The following is a 22,407-nucleotide window of genomic DNA, read 5'->3' on the forward strand; positions in this document are numbered from 1 at the left end:
CCCTGCATTTTGTTTTTCTTATTCCTCCAGAAGGCGTACTGCTCCTTGGAAAACCTTTCAATTAGTACCTGATAGTAAAACTGCATTAAAACCCTGCCCTTCCAAAAGCAGTGCCTGCCCCCTTGCACTGACCCTCCAAGAGCTAACCATTAATGGCAGTTCCTCATAAAATATTTATCCCAGCACTTGTGAATCTCCACCAGCCTCCAGCATGATGCCAGGGATGGAATTTGCCTATTATCACTGGTCATAAATGAAGCAGGCTAGCTACAAAGTGATCGGTATGGAAAAGGAAGGATTTCAAAGTCTTGCATTCTTTCTCAAAGGTCGCCTCTACAACAGCAGCTTCCTGTTAGGAAGCAAAACACTGAGGGAGGCAGCCACTCCTTTATCCTTTCCTTATCTGGTGGGGTAACAAACTGCAGAATGGTAGACCATAGGGCTAGCAGTACACCTCTAAGTAATTGTTTCAATTTAAGGAAAAGACCCATCTTGGAGATATGAGGGCACCTTTGTTTTTGAGGAAGCCATGGTATTTCATTATTGCTTTCTCTGAAGCTTGCCCTTTACAAAATGGAAAGAAACAAAAGGGAGGGAGGCCAGTTTAAAAAAATGAAAACAAAAGGTTTCTGGTACCTGGAGAATACAATGTTCCTCTTTGGTTTCATGTACTAAGTGGAAAGAAGAGTCTGTCAAACAAGAAATAATACCTAGTGTTTACACTTTAATGGAACCCAGGGACCAATTAACAACAATGAGTGCCACCAGCTGGAGTATGTCTACTTATAACAAGACGGAAATCTCATATTATTTCTGCTTCTCACTACCCCCCCCAAAAAAAATAAAAGACAGATGCTATGTCAACAATTTCTCTAGAGTTATTCTTTATTTTCCACAATTCCTAAAACTAAACTATTTATCAAAAGATAGCTGATGCCTCCAATTCATGGATAGGAGTGTGATCCTTTCTCCATAGGTGAAACTGTAAGTAGGGAGAAGACCTCCCACCTCAGCAGAGCAGGGCAGGCATGTCAAAATCTGCCCTCCACACCTAGCAGCCGCACGGCCCCTTCTTGGACAGCCTGATGGATGTGTGTCACCTCTTCCTGGGTGAGGGTCTTCTCCATGTGGCGATAAGTAATTCGATAGCAATGGCTGACTCTCTGTGTCCTGGAAAACAGAAGAGCAGAACAGAATGGTGAGGAACTGAAAGCCCAGCTTCATCTCACAAAGCTCATGTTAACAATATGGAAGAATCGCATATGTTTTGGCCACGTTTTTCAACCCAAACAAAGGATTAAAGAAATTATCTTAAGTATCAGGTTAAAAAAAAGCTTAATCTAAAGTTAACCATTAGTATATTTTGGGGATGGAGAACTATTCTGTTAGGGTAGGGTTAAAGATTAAGTTATCTGGACAATTATTTCAATTCTTGGCTTTAATTTAGGGATGGAGGCTTAACCAAGGGAGTAAAATATCCTTTCTGGGACCAGAGTCAGGAGAACAGTTGATAACTAGTCCTGCAAACTTCAATAAAATATTTAATGTCTCTAGGCCTCAGTTTCTTCAGCTGTAAAATGAGAGGGTCAGATCAGATGATCTCTTAGGTCCCTTCTAATTAGCGTGCTTTTCAATTTTTTTGAGTCTTATGGATTCCTGTTAATTATAGAAGAGTCAAATTAGTCACTCAGAAGCATAGAATGTCAGTGCTGAAAAGGATCTGTGGACATTTTGTTCAATCCTCTTATTTTACAGATGAGTAAACTGAGGCCCAAAGCCCTGAAGTGGCTTGGATAAGTCATACACACAACTAGAATGTAAAAGCCTTGAACTTAGGTTCAGACCTCTGTAAGTGCATACAAGCCAAGAGTCTGGCCGTATCTCTACAAAGGTTCTAGTTCCTATTCCACCACAACTGAAGAAAATAAGGAAGTCAAAGAAGACCCATGGCCAGAACCGAGCATTAAGTCATCATGAAGCAACAAAGCTAAGACTGGAACTCTCAGCCCTAGAGATTCTAACTAAACATTTAGTAAACATACAACCTAGGCAGCTAGGTGGAACGGATAGCGTTCCAGGCCTGGAGTCAAGAAGACTTGAGTTCAAAGCCAGTCTCAGATACTTATTAGCTGTGTGACCCTGGGCAAGTCATTTAACCCTGTTTGCCTCAGTTCATCATCTGTACAATGAGCTAGAGAAGGAAATGGCAAACCAGTCCAGTGTCTTTGCCAAGAAAACCCCAAATGGGGTCAAGAAGGGCTGGACAGGACTGGAAACTACTAAACAACAATAACAAACATACAACTTATTGTAAACAATAGATTGGAAAAGACAGTCCCTGAGCCTCATGGAACTTATAGTCTGAGAGGGACAGAAGATATAAACAACACATAATATTACAATGATAAGTGTAGTGTAAAAGTATAACCCAGAGTGCCATGTGAAGTCTGAAGAAGGTCATTACTGACAGAGTAGAGGGGTAGATCAATTAGTCAGTCAATAAGCATTTATTAAGTACCTACTATGTGCCAGGCACTATGCTAAGTGCTGGATCCAGGAAAGCTTTAATGGAGAAGGTTTCATTTGAGTAAGGCTTTAAAAGATGATTAAGAATTCACCTGGGGTGGGGCAGCTAGGCGGCGCAGTGGAAAGAGGACCAGCCCTGGAGTCAGGAGGACCTGAGTTAAAATCTGGCCTCAGACACTTGACACTTACTAGCTGTATGACCCTGGGCAAATCACTTAACCCTATTGCCTAGCTCCCCCCCCCCAAAAAAAATTCACCTAGTGAAGAAGGATGGCAACAATGCCCAAGGACTGGGAAAAGAAGCCAACACACACAATCCAGCAAGTTCTGGGTGTGTTTGGTGAGAAGGTAAAAGGGTGTTAAGAGGAGACTGATGAGACACTGGCTGGGTAGCGCCATGGAGGGCCTTGAATGCCAGGCAGAGGAGTTTGAGCTTTGCTCAGTCGGCAATGGGGAGTGACTAAAGATTTTTTTTTTAATATTAAGTTTATTTTTAGTTTTCAACATTCACTTCCACAAGATTTTGAATTCCAAATTTTTCTCCCCCTCTTTTCTCTCCCCCCTCATCGAGATGGCGTGCAATCTGATATAGGCTCTACATATACATTCATATTAAATATATTTTCACATTAGCCATGTTAAAGAAGAATTAGAACCAATGGGAGAAGCCACAAGAAAGAAGAAACAAACAAATAAAAAGAGAGCAAACAGTATGCTTCGAGCTATATTCAGACTCCACAGTTCTTTCTCTGGATGTGGATAGCATTTTCCATCATGAGTCTTTTGGAGTTGTCTTAGATCTTTGGATTGCTAAGAAGAGGTAAGTCTATCAAAATTGGCCATCACATAATGTTATTACTGTGTGCAATGTTTCCCTGGTTCTGCTCACTTCACTCTGACTGAAGATTTTTTGAGGAGGCAAAGATCTTTCTTCCAAAGATCTCAAAATACTTCACAAAGATACGTGATCTGTTTCAGCCTGGGGCATTTACAAATTGCCTCTGAAAATGAAACCTATATTGCTTCACTGTGGGACATAAAAACAATGGAAAGAGCATTTCAGCAAGTCACCAATGTCTCTGAGTCTCAATTTCCTTCTCTCTGTAAGTTCAGGAAGATATGCTTTACATTTTACAAAGGTAGGCAGCATTTCACTTGATTGTGTTTGTAGTGTGAATATCTTCCTGAAGTTGCCCTGAGTACTTTAAAAAGGATTGTAAAGGGCCTCAGACTCTTGACACTTACTAGCTGTGTGACCCTGGGCAAGTCACTTAACCCCAATTGCCTCACCAAGGAAAAAAAAAGAGTGCAAAAATGAAAAATACAAAGAAGCATCAGGAGACTTGTATGAACTGACGATGTAAATAGCAATAGCGAAACAATATACAGAATGACTACCACAATGTATTGTGAAATTATCATGATTAAACTTGGTTCCAAAGAAATTTTCTTTGTTTTCCCCCCAAAGACAAGGAACAACAGGGGTGGAATGTTATGGAATGTTGGACTTGGTTAATGTGTTGGGTAGCTTGGTGGAACTGGTTTTTTCCCCTCCTCTTTTTTCCTTTTTGTTAGAAGGCATGTCTCTGGGAGAAAGGATGCAGAGGGAAATGAGGGAGTGATGTGAAAGTAAAAAAAAAATCAATCCAACAATCCAAAAAAAAAGCATAACCTATTCACCTCCTGGGTACTGGGTTGGGACACAGGGTTTCCACAAGACAGTCTCTGACCTTATGGAACACACAGGCTAGTAAAGGGGAAGACAAACACAGATAACTAATTAGTTATTAGAAAGATAAGAACCAAGTTCTACGTGAAGTCCAAGGAAGAAGGCCACTGCCAGTGGAGAGGATCAGGGAAGGCTTACAATAAATACCCTTTGTTGGTTAGTTACTAACACAGACCAGTGCTAGACCACCATATCTCATCTCTTTTCTTCCCTACCATGAAAAGTGGTAGCATTTCCTAAGTTGTTGAGAAGTGAAAAAAATTAAATATATGTGGGTGTATGTATATACGTGCATATGTACATACATATGTGTGTGTGTATATACATGTATATGTGTGTGTGTGTGTGTGTGTGTATGCATATATGGTTTTTTTTAACTCCTTTCTGTCCAAGAGAAATGATTGTATGGTTTCTGGTATTTCTTCCAACTCTACCATTCAATGATTCTTTGTCTAATATGTTAGTAGGGGAAGGGCTGCTGCTAAAGTAGAGATCAGATGCTAACCATGTAAAAGTAACTCGATAAATCTGAGTACTAGATGAGGACTGATTAAGAAGTAAACAGGGGGACCAAAAGAGTAATTAAGAAAACCACTCCACGCATATATTCCAGCTTCCACTTTTACAACTGGCTCTTTATTTGCTCCCGTCATAAAAAGTCATTCCAGTAGGACTTAAAATAATGGAGAAGGAAATGGCAAACTATTCCAGAATCTTTGCAGAGTTGGACACGACTGAACAACAACAAAGACCTTAAAATGAAGCAGATGACTCCATCCTTCAGCAGCCAGGACCACGGGATTTACTGGGTTCGAGTTACGGTTCTTCCACTTACTAGAGATGGAACCTTGGGTGGCTGAATTGCTTAATCCTCTATTAGCCTTAGTTTCTTCTAGAAGTTAAATAGCTGCTCTAGTGCAATCCAGAGTGGGGGAAAAGCCTCTGGGATCCCAGCTCAGCATTCTGTAGTCCAATATGTCATTTTCACCCTAGCTATGACCCTTCCTTCCGTCTGGTACCCCTCCTTTCCATCTTGTCCCTTCTTCAATACCCAAACTGATTGGGTATTCCTGCCTGTCTGTGACCTCAGGGTTGGGAAAACCATCAGATTCAATCAAGTAGGACCCTAACCCTCCTTAAGAAATTATCTAAGCAGCCCTGACCCCAGAACTGCCCTAAAGTATTAGACTATGGAGTCACAGTAAGAGCTTGGTATAATCACAAGCCAAGTTGTAGGAGCAACATCTGGAAAGACCATATTGTATTCCCCCTCTTCTTGCCATGGCTAGAAGACCTTTGTGCCTGAGGATCTTTGGTGACATCCCTGTGGCACCCCCCTTCTCTGCTTTGGAGGTATCTGCCCCCAGGGTCTAGGCGAGAAGGCTCTAGTGCTGTTCTCTTGTTGTCCTGGTCTCTTATTCTGTGCTCTGGTGGGTTGCTAAGCCAAATGGAATTCTCTTAAATATAACAAGGAGGAGGGTCAACTGTTTTCAGCATTCATTGGCCTGATCTTCCTAATTAGCCTCTTTAATCCCAGCAGTGGTACCTACCTCACAGAATGGATGAGACAATGGCACTCAAACAAGATGGTGGTTATAACATACTTTATGACTGTAGAACACTAATTAATGTAAACTGATTTCATACTTTAAAAGATCCCAGGGCCCAAAATCAACAACTAGTGACCAACCATCTGGTGAGGGGCAAAACCCTGTCCATCTCTAGGTCATACCAGGAGGATGGTCTGTCTTAGTAGGGCCTGACTTAGTGTGTACTCCACTGGTACAAATGGTCTTTGAGAACACAGGATCACCCCCATGCTTCGACCAGGTAATAAGGAGGCAGTTAGGGGAGACAATGAAGCTACTATCATTCTTCTTATTTTGTTTCCAATGTCCCAGCTTGAGGTTGGACCTGTGAGGTCTAGCTCTAATCTATGAATCTCCATCCTATAATTCTATATTTCTTCAACTGTTCAGCCAATAACTTAGTACCATCCTGTTTCTCTAGATCCCAGGGGAAACAGGTCTGGATAGTAGATAAGACAGTGAGCAAGACAATGTTCTTCAACTACTTGTTCTTTCATTTCCCAGAAATCCTAAAAAGTAATAAGGAAGAGAAAGAAGATGTACTATATATTTTCATCTACTTTTACATAAAAGATTAAAGAAGGTATCAATATTTAGCAGAGTCCTTCACCACCTCCCTTTCTCCTTTCTGACCAACTACATAGGAAAAACTAATGAATACAAAAGTCTTACTAAAAATAATGTTACTGTCAAATTGAAAATATAGCAGATAATGGGGTTTGAAAGAGAATTTCTAAAGGACTTCAAGACAATTAAAACTCATCAGAAGGAAGGGAGGAGGAACAAGCATTTATTAGGCATTTACTATGTACCAGGTACTATGTGAAATGCTTTATAAAGATTATTTCATTTGATCCTGGATAGATCAGAGATGTGGCAAGGGCTGAAATCCTTCCTACTGCACAGCCACTTGATTCATCTAGGCAACCGAGTTAAGCCTGAACTTAAAATTTAAAAACTTAAGTTACCTTAAGCCTGAACTTAAAAACGCTCAACCCAGGTACTAAGTTAAAAACTTAGCTCCTACCACAGCCACACTGACTGGCCTCTCCATCTGTGTCAGAAGCAGCTACTTCCTGATCTTGAGTTGGGACATAGATGTCTTCTTTGTCTCCTAAAATAGACCATTTACTACCAACATTCACTACAAACATCACCAATTCATGACAGAGGGGATTACTTAACAAATAAACACAAAATGAAAGATGGCATCATTGGATGGGTTCAGTTTTCAAAGAAACAACAAAAAGATTTTTCCAAACCTGCATTATATAATGCAGACAATCTCATGTAGAAGACTGCCAGGAAGCTCCTGAACTCTGCATTGTCACATGTGTGAATACATACAACTCATGATGTCATGGAAAGAACACTAGGCTTGGAGTCAGAAAATCTGAATTCTAATCTCAGTTTCTAATCTAATCCAAAGATTTTATCTTTTAAGTGAGGAGTTGGTACCAGTCTTCTAATTTGATTAGTGATTGGGAGGGGTTCAAATCAAGGAAGTGCTCCTTTATGCCAAATCAAGACATGAGCTGGGCTTTTTATGCCATAGGAGTCTCTGAAACAAAGGTTATAGTATCAGTACCTGAAAGGAAAAGTGACTAAAATGATAGAACTCATTATCTTTCCCTCCAAAACCCACCCTTCCTCCAAACTTCCATATTACTGTCAAGGAAACTACCACCTTCCCAGGTAACCAGTCTTGCAGCCTTACTGTTATCCTTGATTTCGCATTTTTACTCACCTCGTATAGATAATCAATTGTCAAGTAATGTGGTTTCCTTCTCTACAACATCTTTTCTGTATAGCCTTTTGCCTTGGCTTACTGAGCCAAAATCCTAATTTGGGTCTTCATCACCCCTTGCTTGGACTTTTACAGTAGTCTTCTAATTGGTCTCCTTGGCTTGTCTTTCCTTGCTCTAATCTATCCTCCACTTAGCTGCCAAAATGATTTTCCTAAAGCATAGATCTGACCATGTCACCTCCCCATTCAATAAACTCCAGTGGCCCCCTATCAACTTCCAGGATCAAATATAAATGCTTCTGTTTGGCATTTAAAGTCTTTCACAATTCAGACTCTTCCTGTCTTTCTAGTCTACTTACACATACTTTATTCCTCTCCACATACTCCACTATCCAGAAGCACCTCCTTCTTGGTGTTCCTTGTACAACACTCCATCCATTCTTAGAATACTCCACCCTATTCCTGCCTCTCACCTTCTGTGGCATCCTTCGAGACTTAGCTCAAATCATACCTTCTATAGGAGATCTTCCCCAGTCCCTTCCCCCACCCTTACTAGTCCCTTTCACCTGAAATAATCTTAGATGTACATAGTTACTAACATATCATCTCCCCCATTAAAAGGTGAGCTCTTTGAGACCAAAGACAGTTTTTGCCTTTCTTTGTATCCCCAGCACTAACCATGGTGGCAGGCACCCAGTAAGTACTTAATAAATGTTTGTTTACTGACTCAAATCCCATCTTCTTCAGGAGGTCTTTCCCATTTGCCTCAACTTCTAATACCTAGGATTACCTTCCATCTATTCTGTACAATATACAAGCCTGTTATCTCCCCAGTTAGAATCTAAGTGCCTTCAGGAAAGGGAACTCTGAAGTAAGCAATTAGTCAAGTCAGTAGCAAATATTTTCTGAATCCCACCATAGACTCTATATCAGTGAACTAGTAGACTCATAGGATTTTTGGGGAGGACAGTAACTCTTATACCCTCAGGGAAGTTACAATCTAACAGGAACTAGAGACAAGAAAAGACGTCAACATAAATGTACACAGGAATGGGGACAATGAGTTCAGGGAGTGGGCTGAAAAGGATCATCTGGTTAGGCTGGAGAATGACTGTAGTTCAAAGCTTAGAAGGAGGTAAGCCTGCTGCCTGCCATTGCATTGTGGACGTGGAGATCTTTTCTCCATTGACATGGCTCTCCAACCAAGAGAGTCGAGGGGCTCTGTCCTTTTCAGAACTGTCCATTTTAGATGGAAGACCCCAAAGCGAGGTCTTCAAGGCTGTGATCCTGCTCCCTGGCTTGGATTCTGGACCTCGGGGCAATCCTGCTGCAGCTGCAGCTGGTTCTGGCTGCTACTGCTGCTTCCCAGAGGAGATGGTTGTTCCTTGGAGTCAGGCACAAGAAACCAAACCAGATGCTTCCTCTGACAGTTACTGCCTTGGGAAAGACAACTCAAATCCAGTCCTCCAGTGAGGGAAAGCCAGAGCCAGTGGGGGAGGGAGGGAGTTGCCAGGGCCCAGCAGAGGCAAGTCTCTAGCCTTCAAACACATCTCTCTTCAGGTCCTCCCCGTCTGCCTGTCTGTAATGTAAGAGCTCCTGGGGGACTTGCATTTTGCAAGGGAGACATGCTTTTAAAAATCAAACATTTGCCAAGTCCCCAGGGATGCTTCAAAGCACCCACAGATTCCTATTCCCTCCACCCCCTGCAGCTTTTCTGGGTGCTTCAGGCTGAGCAATTTATGCCAAGCAACTCAGATGACATACTGCTGCCTTCTGGAGTAGTGGGAGATAGTTGCTTGCATCCATGGACAACACTGGTTGCTCCTGAACCCTAGGGATGGGAGGATAGTCTTTGGGGGAAGTCATTGGTTTGGGGAAGATTTTTGGAAAAAATATTTTTCAGATGCCAGACAGAGATAATAGTTACTCCAGGAAAGCTTTCGGTCTCAATGTGGGCATGTCTCTCTGTTCTCTAAGTTCTTACAGTTCCTCACTCACTTTACTGTATCCTCTTACCTAATTTTTATTGCCACAGGTGTGTGGCATTTAATTCAATTCACCATGCATGTATTAAGCAAGTACTTACTATATGTATGTACCAGGTTCTAGATGCTGGGGGTACAAAGACAAAAGCAAAACAGTCCCTGCCCTTAAGGGTCTTACATTCTATTGGGAGGAGAATGTGAAATATATACAAAGTAATGGGGGGGGATGGGAGTGGGGGAGCATAGAGATGGGATAGGTCTAATATGAAGGGCAGTTTGTTAAGAATAGAATGAGGTTCCAGAGGGCTCAACAGGGAAGAATGGGGTGGGACTGACTATGGTTATGAGGGAGCTGGGACTGGTGGCCAAAGATAGATCCCATCTAGGTAGACAGTGACTAAATCACAGGGATCCTGAGTGGAGTCATAGGGCAAGAGATTGTCATGGCTTTTCACAGTAGCATTCCCAAGACTGAGCAGCTGCCATTACAAGTAAGGCCAAGGATGATTATTACTAATGATTATTAATATTAATAATAACCCATAATTAATATCAATGAATAAATTATTTTACTAATAAAATCATTTCCATCTAATAAACATTTTTATAGTTTTAAGGTTTCCAAGGTCCTTAGATCATCTTTGATCTTCACAACAATCTTGTGGGGTATTATCATCCCCATTTTATAGCTGAGGAAATGGAAATTTACTAATTTCAGAGAAATTAGGTGACTTTCCCAGGGTCACAAGGCTATTAAACTTCTGGGATAGGAGTCAAAGCTTGGCCAGGTTCTTATCCATCATACCACGTTGCCTTCTCGAGGATGTCTCTCATGTAGTAGAAATAATGGATAAAAGAGAAGAACTCAAAGCAGGGTGGAGAATGATGATTCAAATGTTCCTTTATGATTGTAAAGCATTTTTACATACATTCTCTCACTTTATTCTCCCAACAACTCTGTGAAAGAGTCAGGGCAAGGTAGGAATTATAATCCCTGTTTCCTATATTAGGAAACAGGTGTGGAGATGCTACTTGCCAAAGTCTCTCTCTCTCTCTCTCTTTTTTTTTAGTGAGGCAACTGGGGTTAAGTGACTTGCCCAGAGTCACACAACTAGGAAATATGTGTCTGAGGCTGGATTTGAACTCAGGTCCTCCTGACTCCAGGGCCAGCGCTCGATCTACTGTGCCACCTAGCTGCCCCTTGTCAAAGTCATATGTAGCTTGGGAGGGGCAGAGAACTGAACACAGGCATTCTGTTCCCAAGTCCATTGCTTTTCCCACTACGCTTCTCTTCAGTTTGGTTGGACTGTTAACAAGGTCAGTCAGGTAATAGCAATTGACCACAAAAGGTCAGGGGTGGCAGATGTACCAGAGTCAGTCCATCATTCAAGAGGGGTTAGGGCAGGTCATGTAGCCAGGATGATGGACAACAGCTGGATTACCTCATTTACTGACTGGATCCCAAAGGACTCTAAGCAGATGACTAGGAACCTGAAGCCTCAGTGGGATGAACCAGTGGTTCAATTATTTAGACAGAAATGGAAACACGGAACTCTGATCATTAAGTAGTGTAGAGCACAGGCTCCAAAGGTTAGGGAAGATGAGATTAATGGGAATGCAAATTGGTGACAAACCGAGATACAAAGACACAGATTGAAGGAAGACTATTTATTTTTTTAAATAAAGGGTCTATGTATACAAGGGTCTTTCTTCCAAATATTTCTATAAAGGAAAGCTTCTTGCCAGGAAAAAAAAAAAGATGGTCCATACTTTCAGGAAATAGAGCATATCAGAGAGAGAAATGAGATTTCTTGTCTACTCAGAAGAGGCTGGGTATGCAACCACCAATATAGCATTAAACAAGGGGATCTAATTTGTAACGTTCATCAGGCCAGTCTCACTTTGTAAGGGCGATACCCTTTCAAAGTCTTGAGAGTATTGAAATGGTGACTTTCACAAAATTGCCATACCCTGGGTTGGGATTAGGTAGGGGGACAGTGGAGATGATGATGATAAAGAATAAGAGTAGGTAGCATTTATATTGTGATTTAAGTTTTGCAAAGCACTTACCATACATACACAGGCGATTGTCTCATTTGATTCTGACAAAAAACCAGTTAGGTAGGTGTTACTACTATCCTCATTTTAGAGACAAGGAAAATGAACCTGAGAGAGGTTGTTAGTCGATAAGTAGTCAACAAGAATTTATTAAGTGCCTACTATACATTCCAGGTATTGTGCTAAGTGAGATCATATTTTTAAAGTGATTACTAGGTGACATAATAGGTACTTGATAAATTTTTTTCTTTTTCTTCCTTTTTTTTTGTTTCAACACAGGACTTTGTAGCTGACACTAGTTAACTATATTAATAAGACCTTGAAAGCAAGGTTATCTTCATTAAGGCAAAAGGAAATATGACTTTATACAGACAACAATGGAAACAATGACAACAAAATAGTCCCTGTGACTTGTTCAGGGTCACATAGCTAGTAAGTGGCTGAGACAAGATTTGAACTCATGTCTTCCTGACTCCAAGTCAAGCTCCCTAGTTACCTATACAAAGAGAGACAGAGAGAAAATCAGGACTTCTAAACTCTTTACCTGCTTTACTTGAGGAAAAAGTAATGACGATATCAGGATGCTCACCTTGAATTGATCACTATCATCATTACATCAGAAGTGCTTGGCAAGCTATAGTTTGTGCCCAGTGCCAGTGGGGAATGACAGGCAAGGGAACAGCCTTGCTTTCTGGCTTTGGGAGTTCAGCAGCTCATACAGCAGAATGTCAATCAGCAGTAGCCTGGAGATTAATACAGAGGAGTGGTCTAAACAGTATGGCAGCTACTCTCTGTAGTATCTCCTCCCAGTTACATTTGATCTGTAACATGTTTTGGAGGAGTGGATAATTAATTAGAAGCCTGTAGTTCATAGAAGCACAGGATTTAGAGCTTAAAGGGAATCTCAGAGCTCATCCAGGCCTTCTGCTTTGAGATAAATTTGGGGTTTTGGTAATCATAAATATGGGTTATGCGCCTCCAAATATACACTAACACCAAAGAAAGACCAAACAAACTGGGCAGGGTCACGTACATCAAATGTCCTCAAAAAAGGCTTGCTGAATCTCATTACTTCCTAGTCAGAATGCTTATATATAAAAATATATATGTGCTTATAAATAAAACTGCCAAATCAGAGAGGCATAGATAGTAAGTTCATTAGCTCAGTAAAGGGAGAGATCAATGTGTGGTGCAGCCATCCAAGAGACAAGTAAAACTTGGTCAAAGAGAGTTTCCAGGGGGTAGGTTCTAGTATTCTACTAGGAGAAAGGGCATCTGAGCCCCTAGCAGTCTCAATGTATCAAAGGGTCAGACTTCAGTTAATTTTAAACATCCCATTCCTGAAACCATGGGGAATAACTGAAGCCTTCCTCTACAGCATATCTTCCATCTGGATTTAATAGACAAATAATTGAAGATTATCCCATAGATCTTTCCTCAAACCTTGTTATTCATGAATTTAAAAGACCTCTTTATTTCTCTGATAAACAAAGGCTAAGATGAGAAAATAATTTGAAGCATTTTCTTAGAGTCTAGTTAAATATGAAGGAGTTACATCCTCAGAACTAGAACTTGATCTAAAAAAACGTCAATTATGGTCATATCAAAATAAAAGAGATTCTCTCTAGAGCTCAATTAGCAAATTAAATCACTATAAAAACCCATTTATCTGTGTATGTATGTGTGTGCAAGTATGCACACTTATACCCATGTCAGGGAATGAAGGATGGATGAAAGGCAAAAGAAAAGGCAACCCTTCCTTCAAATCTTATTCTAACTTGGAATGTAGCAAGAATATAGATTGTCTTCTTAACTTATGCAATTCTTGCCAATTAATCAACATTTATTAAGTACCTAGTATGTGCCAGGCACTGTGCTAGACACCAAAGATATAAAGACAAGAATGAAGCAGTTTCTGACCACAGGGATCTTGGCCAATTACAGCTAGCTACAATTCTAAAGTGGGTTTCCCTAAATCCTCTCCAGAGGATCCAGTAGACTTCCTGAAGACCTTCTTATTCCACCAACAACCTAGATCATTATAGCACATAGGATGCCCATGTGTCAACTTGTTCACAACATCTCAGAACTTGATTTGAATGGGACCACAGAGATCATCCACCAATCCGAATCTGAGCAGCTCTTGTTGGTGACCAGCCTGGCTACTCTCTATGTGTATACAATAATGTTTCTGCTGTCAGTCTGCAGGCTATTTACATGCACCGTGATCAATCCACATTATGGCTGTAGGTGCTGTTATCCTTTATGGTAGTGACCTCAGTGCAAGGTGTGATTATATTTTTTAACAAACATATCAGACTTTGTATATTTAAATGAGTACTGTCCATTCCAAGGTAGTCATCCTGGGAACCTTTAATCTGATTCCAACGAGGTTACTATTGCTTCTGGACACTTAACATGTATTAAGGATCTTCTTTGTGTAAGGTAATACACTAGATGCTGGGAATACAAAGATGAAAACTCTTTAAAACTCCTTCTGAGTTGCCTTCAGAGCCTGTAGCACATTCTTCTGAACATCATCAATGTTAGCATTCCCCTCCAGGCTGCACACCTGACTCTCTAGACATCTTCTACCATGCACCAGAAATCTCTTCATCTTAGAAACTCACTCCACTCCTGCATTACTTCTCACGCTGTACGTATTCTCCACCCTCGAGGCCTCTCCTTCTGGTTGGCTGGTTCCTCCCAGAACCTCCATTTTAAGGAGGAGACTCAGATCAACTATATCTTCATTCCTCTCCAAGCTGCACTCCTCAGTCTCCAGACTTTTTTTTTAACCACGCTCCCAAGCTGGGAACCTTCATCTTCACCCCACCCTACCCCTACCTTCCTTATATATGTTATGTCCTCCATCAGAATGTAAGCTCCTAGAGGGTAGGAACTGTCCTTATTTCGGCTTGCATTTGTATTAGCAGTACTTACTACAGTGCCTGGCACTTAATAAATGCTTGTTGACTTCACTTGATGACTAGTTAATTGTCATACTTAACAGGTGGATTTGATTTTGGGAAGCGAAATTTCATTCAAAGCTAAATCTGGTGGGTAAGTTAAACTGAGTAATGATGTTTGGGATAAGAAAATGAGGTGGGACTCTGAAGTAACAAGCCTAGATTTATGGTGCATGGCCAATCCAAAGTTATTATGGGGTTGGTAGCAGCTCATATTTTTATAGAATTTTAAAGTCTGTAAAACATTTTATATCCACTCTCTCTATTTGATCCTCACAACAACCCTCTGAGGAAGGTGCTATTATTATCTCCATTTTCCAGATTAAAAAGAGGTTAAGTGACTTGTCCACTGTCACACACCTATGACTGAGGCAAGATTCAAACTTTAGGGCTTTCTGATTCTAATTTCAGTGTTCTATCCACTATTCCATATTTCTAAGAGAAGTATTCATTTCATGTTATATTTTATGCACTCTGGTGTCTCATCTTAAATAAATGCATCCTACATTAATATTCTTCCAGCGATTCTATAAATTGTGGAACACCATACTTTCCAAAGGAGTCGAACTTGTGGGTCAACCAGAGAGCAATGGTAAAATACACAAGAGCATCCAGAGGCTTCAACATATCACCAAAGATGTATTGCACACAAAAGGGAGAGAAAAAGACATTACCAGAGAGATATGCGACTGGAAAAGGAGAGGTGTTCATTATATAGCAAGACAGAGGGATAACAGATGACAGTCATGTGATACACTGGAGGGCATGTAATGTTAACAGCCTGGGGTCCATAGATAGATTTCAGGGGTTCTCTGAACTTGGATGCAAAACAAATTTGCATCTTTACTTAAGTGTAACTGACTTCCTTTGTCAGCCTATGTATTTTATTTTATGCATTAAAAATGTTATTCTGAGGGGTCCATGACCAAAAAAAAAAAAGGGTAAGAACCCCTGGCCTAGATGAAGATGGTGCTTACAAGCTCTCCTGGACACAGTGACTTATAAAGTCTCCCTTCACTGGGTAGTCTTGAAGGGGCATTATTTTGGTTATAACATAGCTTCGGGGGATATGGATTGTGAAAACTAAGTAATGTTTAATGTGACACCCATGTATTATATTAACTTGAGTGGCACCAGGAATTCAGCAGATCATACATAGCTCATTAATCTCTGCAGCCTCTCCTTTATATGTTAATTAAATTGTTTTAGGAACATGAGGTCAATAATTGTTGTGTACTATTACACTTAAGAGTTTCCAGCAACTTTATGTGGGTTGAGCTAATATAAATGTGACTTTAATAGGGAAAAATTTCAGGCAGAGGAGGTAGGATAGATAAAGCATTTATAAAATGCTTCCCTTATATCAGGCACTGTGTTAAGTGCTGAGGATACAGGCAAGCCAGCAAGACAGGAAATTACTTTCAAATGGGAGAAAATGACACATACAGGGGAGCTGAAAAATGAAGAGTGGGAGGAAGGAAGGAAAAAGAGGTATCTATGGTGTTTCATGGTTTGAAGATGTCTGGGAAATGAATGGGAGGCAGGAGCTGGACAAGAAAAGGTGAAAACTCACCTATCAAGGCCCAGGATGGTTCCAGGGGCAGGGTTCAATTGTCTGGTGGGGAAGAAAGCTAGAGTGCAGATGGCCAAGAAGTGATGTAGAGGCCAGATTCAGGGTAGTGCCAGGGGCAGTAAGGATAAAATGGAGGTGGGAGAGGAGGGGGGAAAAAGAAGAAATGAGATGGGTAACTAGGTGGCACAGTGGATAGAGCACCAGCCCTGGAGTCAGGAGCACCTGAGTTCAAATGTGGCCTCAGACACATAATACTCACTAGCTGTGTGACTCTGGGCAAGTCACTTACCTCCAACTGCCTCACCAAAAAAAAAAAAAAAGTAAGGAGTAAAAAAAGGAAAAGGGTCAAGAATAAGGAGTAGGAAGAATGGGTTCATAGAATTCTAAGACAGAGGCTTCAGATTCACTAATATGTGAATGTGTCAGGAATGAAGGGCTCTTTCTCCAGCTTCCTCTTAGAAAATACACTTGTCTATGACTTGCTAACTAAGTGGTGAGAGATTCTCTTTAGGAAACAATTTCTTAAGCTAGAAAGTCCTCCACAAAAAAAATCCAGTACCAACAAAAGCCTGGAAGCTTTACAAGTTGCTTCAGTAAAAATGCAATTAATTTCAACAAAATTTATTAAGTACCTACTATGTGCAAAGGCAGCTAGGTGGCAGAGTGGATAGAGTTCTGGGCCTGGAGCCTGGAGAACCTGAATTCAAATCTGGCCTCAGACACTTAGCAGCTGTATGGCCCTGGGCAAGTCACTTAACCCTGTTTGCCTGAGTTTCCTCATCTGTAAAATGAGCTGGAGAAGGAATTGGCAAACCACTCCAGTATCTTTGCCAAGAAAACCCCAAATAGGGTCATGAAGAGTCGGACATGACTGAAAAACAACTGAACAGAAATAATTAAGTATACGGCATTAGAGAGTTAAAAGTGTTAATAAATGCTTACTGATTTAAGTTCAAGAACAATTTCGTATTTTTTGCAGAATAATTTTTGTGTGCTTTTTAAAGAAAACAAAACAAAAGAATGGCTAAAAATGCAAATATTGGTGAGATTTGGCCAATGGCTATTTATAATTCCAGTTTGAATCCTTCCTTCAAGCACTTAATTTGGAGTCAGTGAACCTCAGTTTCATTCCAGCTCTGCCACTTACAACCTACGTGACCTCAGGAAACTGTAGGCCTCAGTATTCTTGTTTATAAAAATGAGTTCACCCTAGATTATCTTTAACGTCCTTTCTATAAGTAGATGACAAAATTAGTAAAATGACCTGGCAGCAAGCACTAAGAATGTAGCATAATGATGATTTTAAAACTTCTGAAAAGTAGCTGGTAAGAACACTGGGGTCACGGGATTTTTAGAGCTGGGAAAGGCTGTTACAGATTATCATTTTACACAGATGGTCCAATTACATACTACCTTGCCTCTCTGTCTCTGAAAAGTCTAATTGCCTAAGCTTAGCTCTGAGAATTTCCAGTGTTCACCGAAAGCGGGTGTGTATATACTTCAAATTATTTCTCCAAGTATGAAAGACTACCTTGCAATAGCTTTTGGTCACAAGTATAATTTCCATAAAGAGAAACTAAGGCAAGGACCAATTTTGTCATACAGCTCGTAAGAGAATGGGCAAACCTAGTAAGAGAGTTCCTGTCATGCTAAATATGCTTGGCTGGGCAGAGCAGTAACAGAAGTCAAAGGAAGTATTTCATTTGCTAACCAAACTATGCAGAGGATAAATTCTGTCATGACTGATTATTTGTACATCTTACTAAAAGGAACTCACTCACTCACCTCTGCCTCTTATGTAGGTATCTTGGCACGAAAAAATTTCATTTCATAAAATTCAGGCAAATGCCTAGGAAAAAAAATTCTGTTTCTTACAAATACTACTCTAGGAACAACTGAATGAGTTATAAATTTGGGGGCCCCTTAGCAAAACTGTGGAGAGAGGGTCCTTGTGTCTTCTGTTTACTGCCAAACAAGCAGATCTCAGAGGAGAGGGGGGCTCCCATCCTTGATTGCCCTTTCCCTAGCTTTATAATGCATAGTTGACATTGATGTCTATGGTTGGAATGGATGAAATTATACAAGTGGTGCTAAATAAGAAATTATATCAGTGGTGCTAAATAAGTGACTTTGGTTCATGAAATATTGAATAAACTCACAAATTCCTCTACTATTTCCTAAAACAATGATCTCTCTGACTTAGTGAGGCCTTGCAGTCTTGTGCAAAAAATACTGGAGTGCCAGTGAAGAGCCAGGGGTCTATTCTTGGTTCTGTCCTTAACTGGCTGTTGTGGGTCCCTAAAAATCATGTAGCCGTTCTGAGTCTCCATTTGCTCTCATGTAAAATGAGGGGAGAGAGGGAGGGAAAGAATATGGAGCCCAAAATTTAAACAGTAACTAATGTTAAAATTTTTTGTTTACATGTAATTGAGAAAAAATTAAATGTAAAAAACCAAAAACCAAAAACCAAACCAACCCAAAATACAAATACTTCATTTTATAGGCTGGGAGAAACTGAATGAAAACACTGCAGAGCTGCTCATTGGGTTTGGTAAGCTGCTGAGTCACTGCCATGGAAATGAGGCTTCCTTTTACAGATGATAAACCCCGTGCTGCCCACAACCAAGAACATTCTTCCTTGAGATTGAAAAGGAGAACAGAAGTGTGCAAAGGCACACCACGGATTGTCTTTCAAGGATCAAACTGAGATATTAAAGGCGAACTAATCGCAATTAGAAAGCATCTACAACATCCTGATTTTGCCCCATGTTATTTAATTAAAGGTATCTGACGATTCAGATTTAGTAGGCAAGAAATCTACATTGATTCTGGACAGAGCATGTGTGTGTGCATGCACACATGTGTACATACATGCATGTATGTCTGCGGTAGGGAAAGGTTACGGAATGTAGTAAGTTAGTCACACCAATGTGCTTGTGTGACATTTTCATACAGAGGGAGGATGGGGCAGGATCTGCAGGAATTCATATTAATCACCCATCTTTCACCTCTGAGGACATTTTCACATTACAACCAAGATATTAAACGAATCCAGCCCTTAATGGCTGGGCCCAAATTACAAAACCACTATTGTGCCCATCATTCATCCTGGAGTAGCAAGTGAATGAGAAGCCCAGGGCAGAACCTAGTCTGAAGACTGTATTATCTTTCACCCACTGAAGGATGATTAATAGAAGAAATGTCAAATTTATGGCACATGTGCAAAAGAAAGTGATTGATAGGGCAGTAGAGTACAAACTGTCAGGAGAAGGGGATGGTGGGGAAGGAAGACGAGGAGAAAGGAGAATCCTTTTAGAATAGCAGGAGATATCTGGGCTTTCCAGGGCTTACTCAGTCATTTATGACTTAATGCTTGGTAAGTCTAAAGGCGACTACCATTACCTAATAATGAATCCAAAGTGTCCTGTGTTGATTCATTTGTCTTCTCATTTACTCAAAAAACATACTGTGTGCACAGCACTGAGTTATATACTGGGAAAGACACGAAGTTTGAACAGGACTTAGTCCCTACCTTTGCGAAGCAGTCAAATAGGGAAATCACACACACACACACACACACACACACACACACACACACACACACACACACAAACACACACACGTATGCACACATGCTTTGCAATTAGAGGATCTGGGTTCACGTCCACACTCAGCAACTCCTACCCCTATAAACTTGGGGGAGTCACTTAACTTCTTGAGCCCTCAGTTTATTTATCTGTAAAATGAGGGAAATTAGATGATTTCTAAGGTTCCTGCCCTGAATCTGTGATCCTATAGAGTACAATACATAGTATTAAGGATAAGTGCACCAGAGAGGCATCAATTTTTTGCTTCTGTTTTCTCTATCAAGAATAAAGATTTTCAGGTTGCAAGGGAAAAGAAAAATTGTTAAGAGGGAATCGGTAGGGGATAAATTCCCAGTCCAGGACAAACTGTGCCTGCAGTTAACTTGTATTATATAACACTTTAGGTTTACAAAGCAAATCTCTAAGGTAGGTCAGGTGATTATTAATATCCCTATTTCACACATGGGGAAGCTAGATGGCACAGTGGATAAAGCACCTGGCCTGAAGTCAGGAAGACTCATCTTCCTGAGTTCAAATCTGGTCTCAGACACTTACTAGCTGTGTGACCCTGGGCAAGTCACTTAACTCTGTTTGCCTCAGTTTCCTCCTCTATAAAATGATTTGGAGAAAGAAATGGCAAACCATTCCAGGATCTTTGCCAAACAAACGAACAAAACCCAAATGAGGTCGCAAAGAGGGGGAAATGACTCAACAACAGCAACAACAACAACTTTACACACGAGGAAACTGAGGCTCAGCGAGATTAGGTGACTTGCCCAAGATCACACAGTTATTAAATGTCAGAGCCAGGCTTGAAGCCCAGGTCTTACACCAAGCCTCATATTCTTTCTATCACATAAAATAACTTGTGATGTGATCGCTGAGGCATTGTCAGTGGTCTCTGAAAGCTCATGGAGAGCAGAAGAGGTGCCAGAGGACTAGAGGTGGGCAAATGTGGTTCTGAGTTTCCAAAAAGGAAGGATGGTACAACATTCAAACTACATGTCTTTGAGCTTGACTTGGACTTCTGGCAAAATTCTAGAATATACAATTAAACTGATGAATTCTGAGCATTTAGACAGGGAAGGCAGTGTGAGTTCATCGAGGACAGGTCATGACAGACTAACTTCACTTGCTTGTGTGATAAGATTATAATACTGGCAGACCAGGGCAATACCGTAACATTGATAACGACAACAGCATCAAAAGGCAGTGTGGTGCAGCAAATAGAAAGCTGGTGTTGGAGCTGGGAAAACCTGGTTCAAAGCCTGCCTTTAACACATACTAAATGTGTGATAATGGACAATTCATTTGTCCTCTCAGGGCTCTAAGGCAAATTTCTAAGACTGTTTATTGTAGAGAAGGTGCAAACTTCCATTAGTAGAGGGAGCATCCTCAACTCTGAAATCCTTATACTGATGAAATCACAAGTAGAGTTCCTATTCCTAACAATTATAATAACAACTAACTTTCTCTAGTGTTTTAAAGTTTGCAAAGCACTTATGCATTATCTGTTGGATTTTGACAAAGTGACAACATTTCTTATGCAATTCTTGTAGACAAAACAGAAAAATAAGAACCACATTATATGGTACTGTTACATAGCTTCAGAAGTGTTTGAATGACTAGACCCAAAGAATAATCAGTCATCAATGACTCAGTGTGAACTTGCAAGGAGCGGGGTGGGGTAGAGTGGAGTGTCTTTGATGGTGTGCTGTTCAATATAATTTACTAATGACTTGGATAATGGCATAGACAATATTCTTAACAAAATTTCACTGGACACACATCTGGGAAGGAGAGTTAGCATAGTATGTTTCAGAGTAAGGATAAAAAAAAACCTCATCAAGCTGGAATGATGGACCAAATATGAATATGGATAAGTGCAAAATCTTATACATGAATTAAAAGCATCAATGACTTAAGTACAGCCTCGGTGAGAAGGAATGCCTAGACATTTGTGTGGAAAAAAAAAAGACCTTGGGATCTTAGCAAAGTGCAAGCTCCATATGAGTCAATAGTGTGACATGGTAGCCAAAAAGTGAAGCACATGATAGGGTTGTTTATAACAAGCACACAACAACTAGAGCATTGTGCTCAGTTCTGGATACCACATTTTAGGAAGGATATTGACAAACTGAAGCGGAACTGAGAGAGCAATCAAGATGGTGAGGACTGGAGAACATGTCATGGGATGCTCAGTTGAAGAAACTAGGCTGTTTGGCCCGCAAGCAGAGAAGATTTAGGAGGAATCTGATATCTGTCTTCAAGTTATCCGAAAGAATATAATATTGAAGAGAGATTTGGCTTGTTCTACCCAGCTCCGTGGGGAGAACTGCAAACAAAGGGTAGAAGATGTAGAGAGGTGGATTTGGGATAAATATAAGGAAATCTTTTCTAATATTATAGTTATCCTAAAATAGGATGGACTATCTTTGGAAATGATAATCTTCCTATCATGAGAGATCTTCAAAAGGAACCCTTATAGGAAATAGAACAAGTCTAATTACTCTTCTATATGACTTTGGATAACTTGAAAACAGCTATCATGTGCCCTTGGAGTCTTCTTTTATCCAGGCTTAACCACTCCCAATTCCTTCAACTGGTCATCAAATGACAAGACCTCAGGGTCCTCCAATATCCT

At 40.5% G+C, this 22,407-nt stretch overlaps 1 protein-coding gene across 3 annotated transcripts in view; it reads right to left on the reverse strand.

The window, feature by feature from the left end:
* Nucleotides 1-704: 704 nt before the first annotated feature.
* Nucleotides 705-22,407, reverse strand: part of FARS2 (phenylalanyl-tRNA synthetase 2, mitochondrial) — a 623,068-nt gene continuing 601,365 nt past the window's right edge. For 2 of the 3 annotated variants that reach the window (XM_020973819.2, XM_078153627.1), the window contains one exon: nucleotides 705-1,170. In XM_020973819.2, coding sequence (XP_020829478.1) covers nucleotides 1,032-1,170 — 139 coding nt within the window. In that variant the 3' untranslated portion in view covers nucleotides 705-1,031. The remainder of the gene's footprint in view (nucleotides 1,171-22,407) is intronic. The other variant, XM_078153628.1, reaches the window with a different exon arrangement.

The sequence above is a fragment of the Phascolarctos cinereus genome, unplaced genomic scaffold, assembly GCF_003287225.1.
Source record: "Phascolarctos cinereus isolate Bilbo 61053 unplaced genomic scaffold, phaCin_HiC Scaffold_4;HRSCAF=312, whole genome shotgun sequence".
Taxonomy (NCBI): Eukaryota; Metazoa; Chordata; class Mammalia; order Diprotodontia; family Phascolarctidae; genus Phascolarctos; species Phascolarctos cinereus.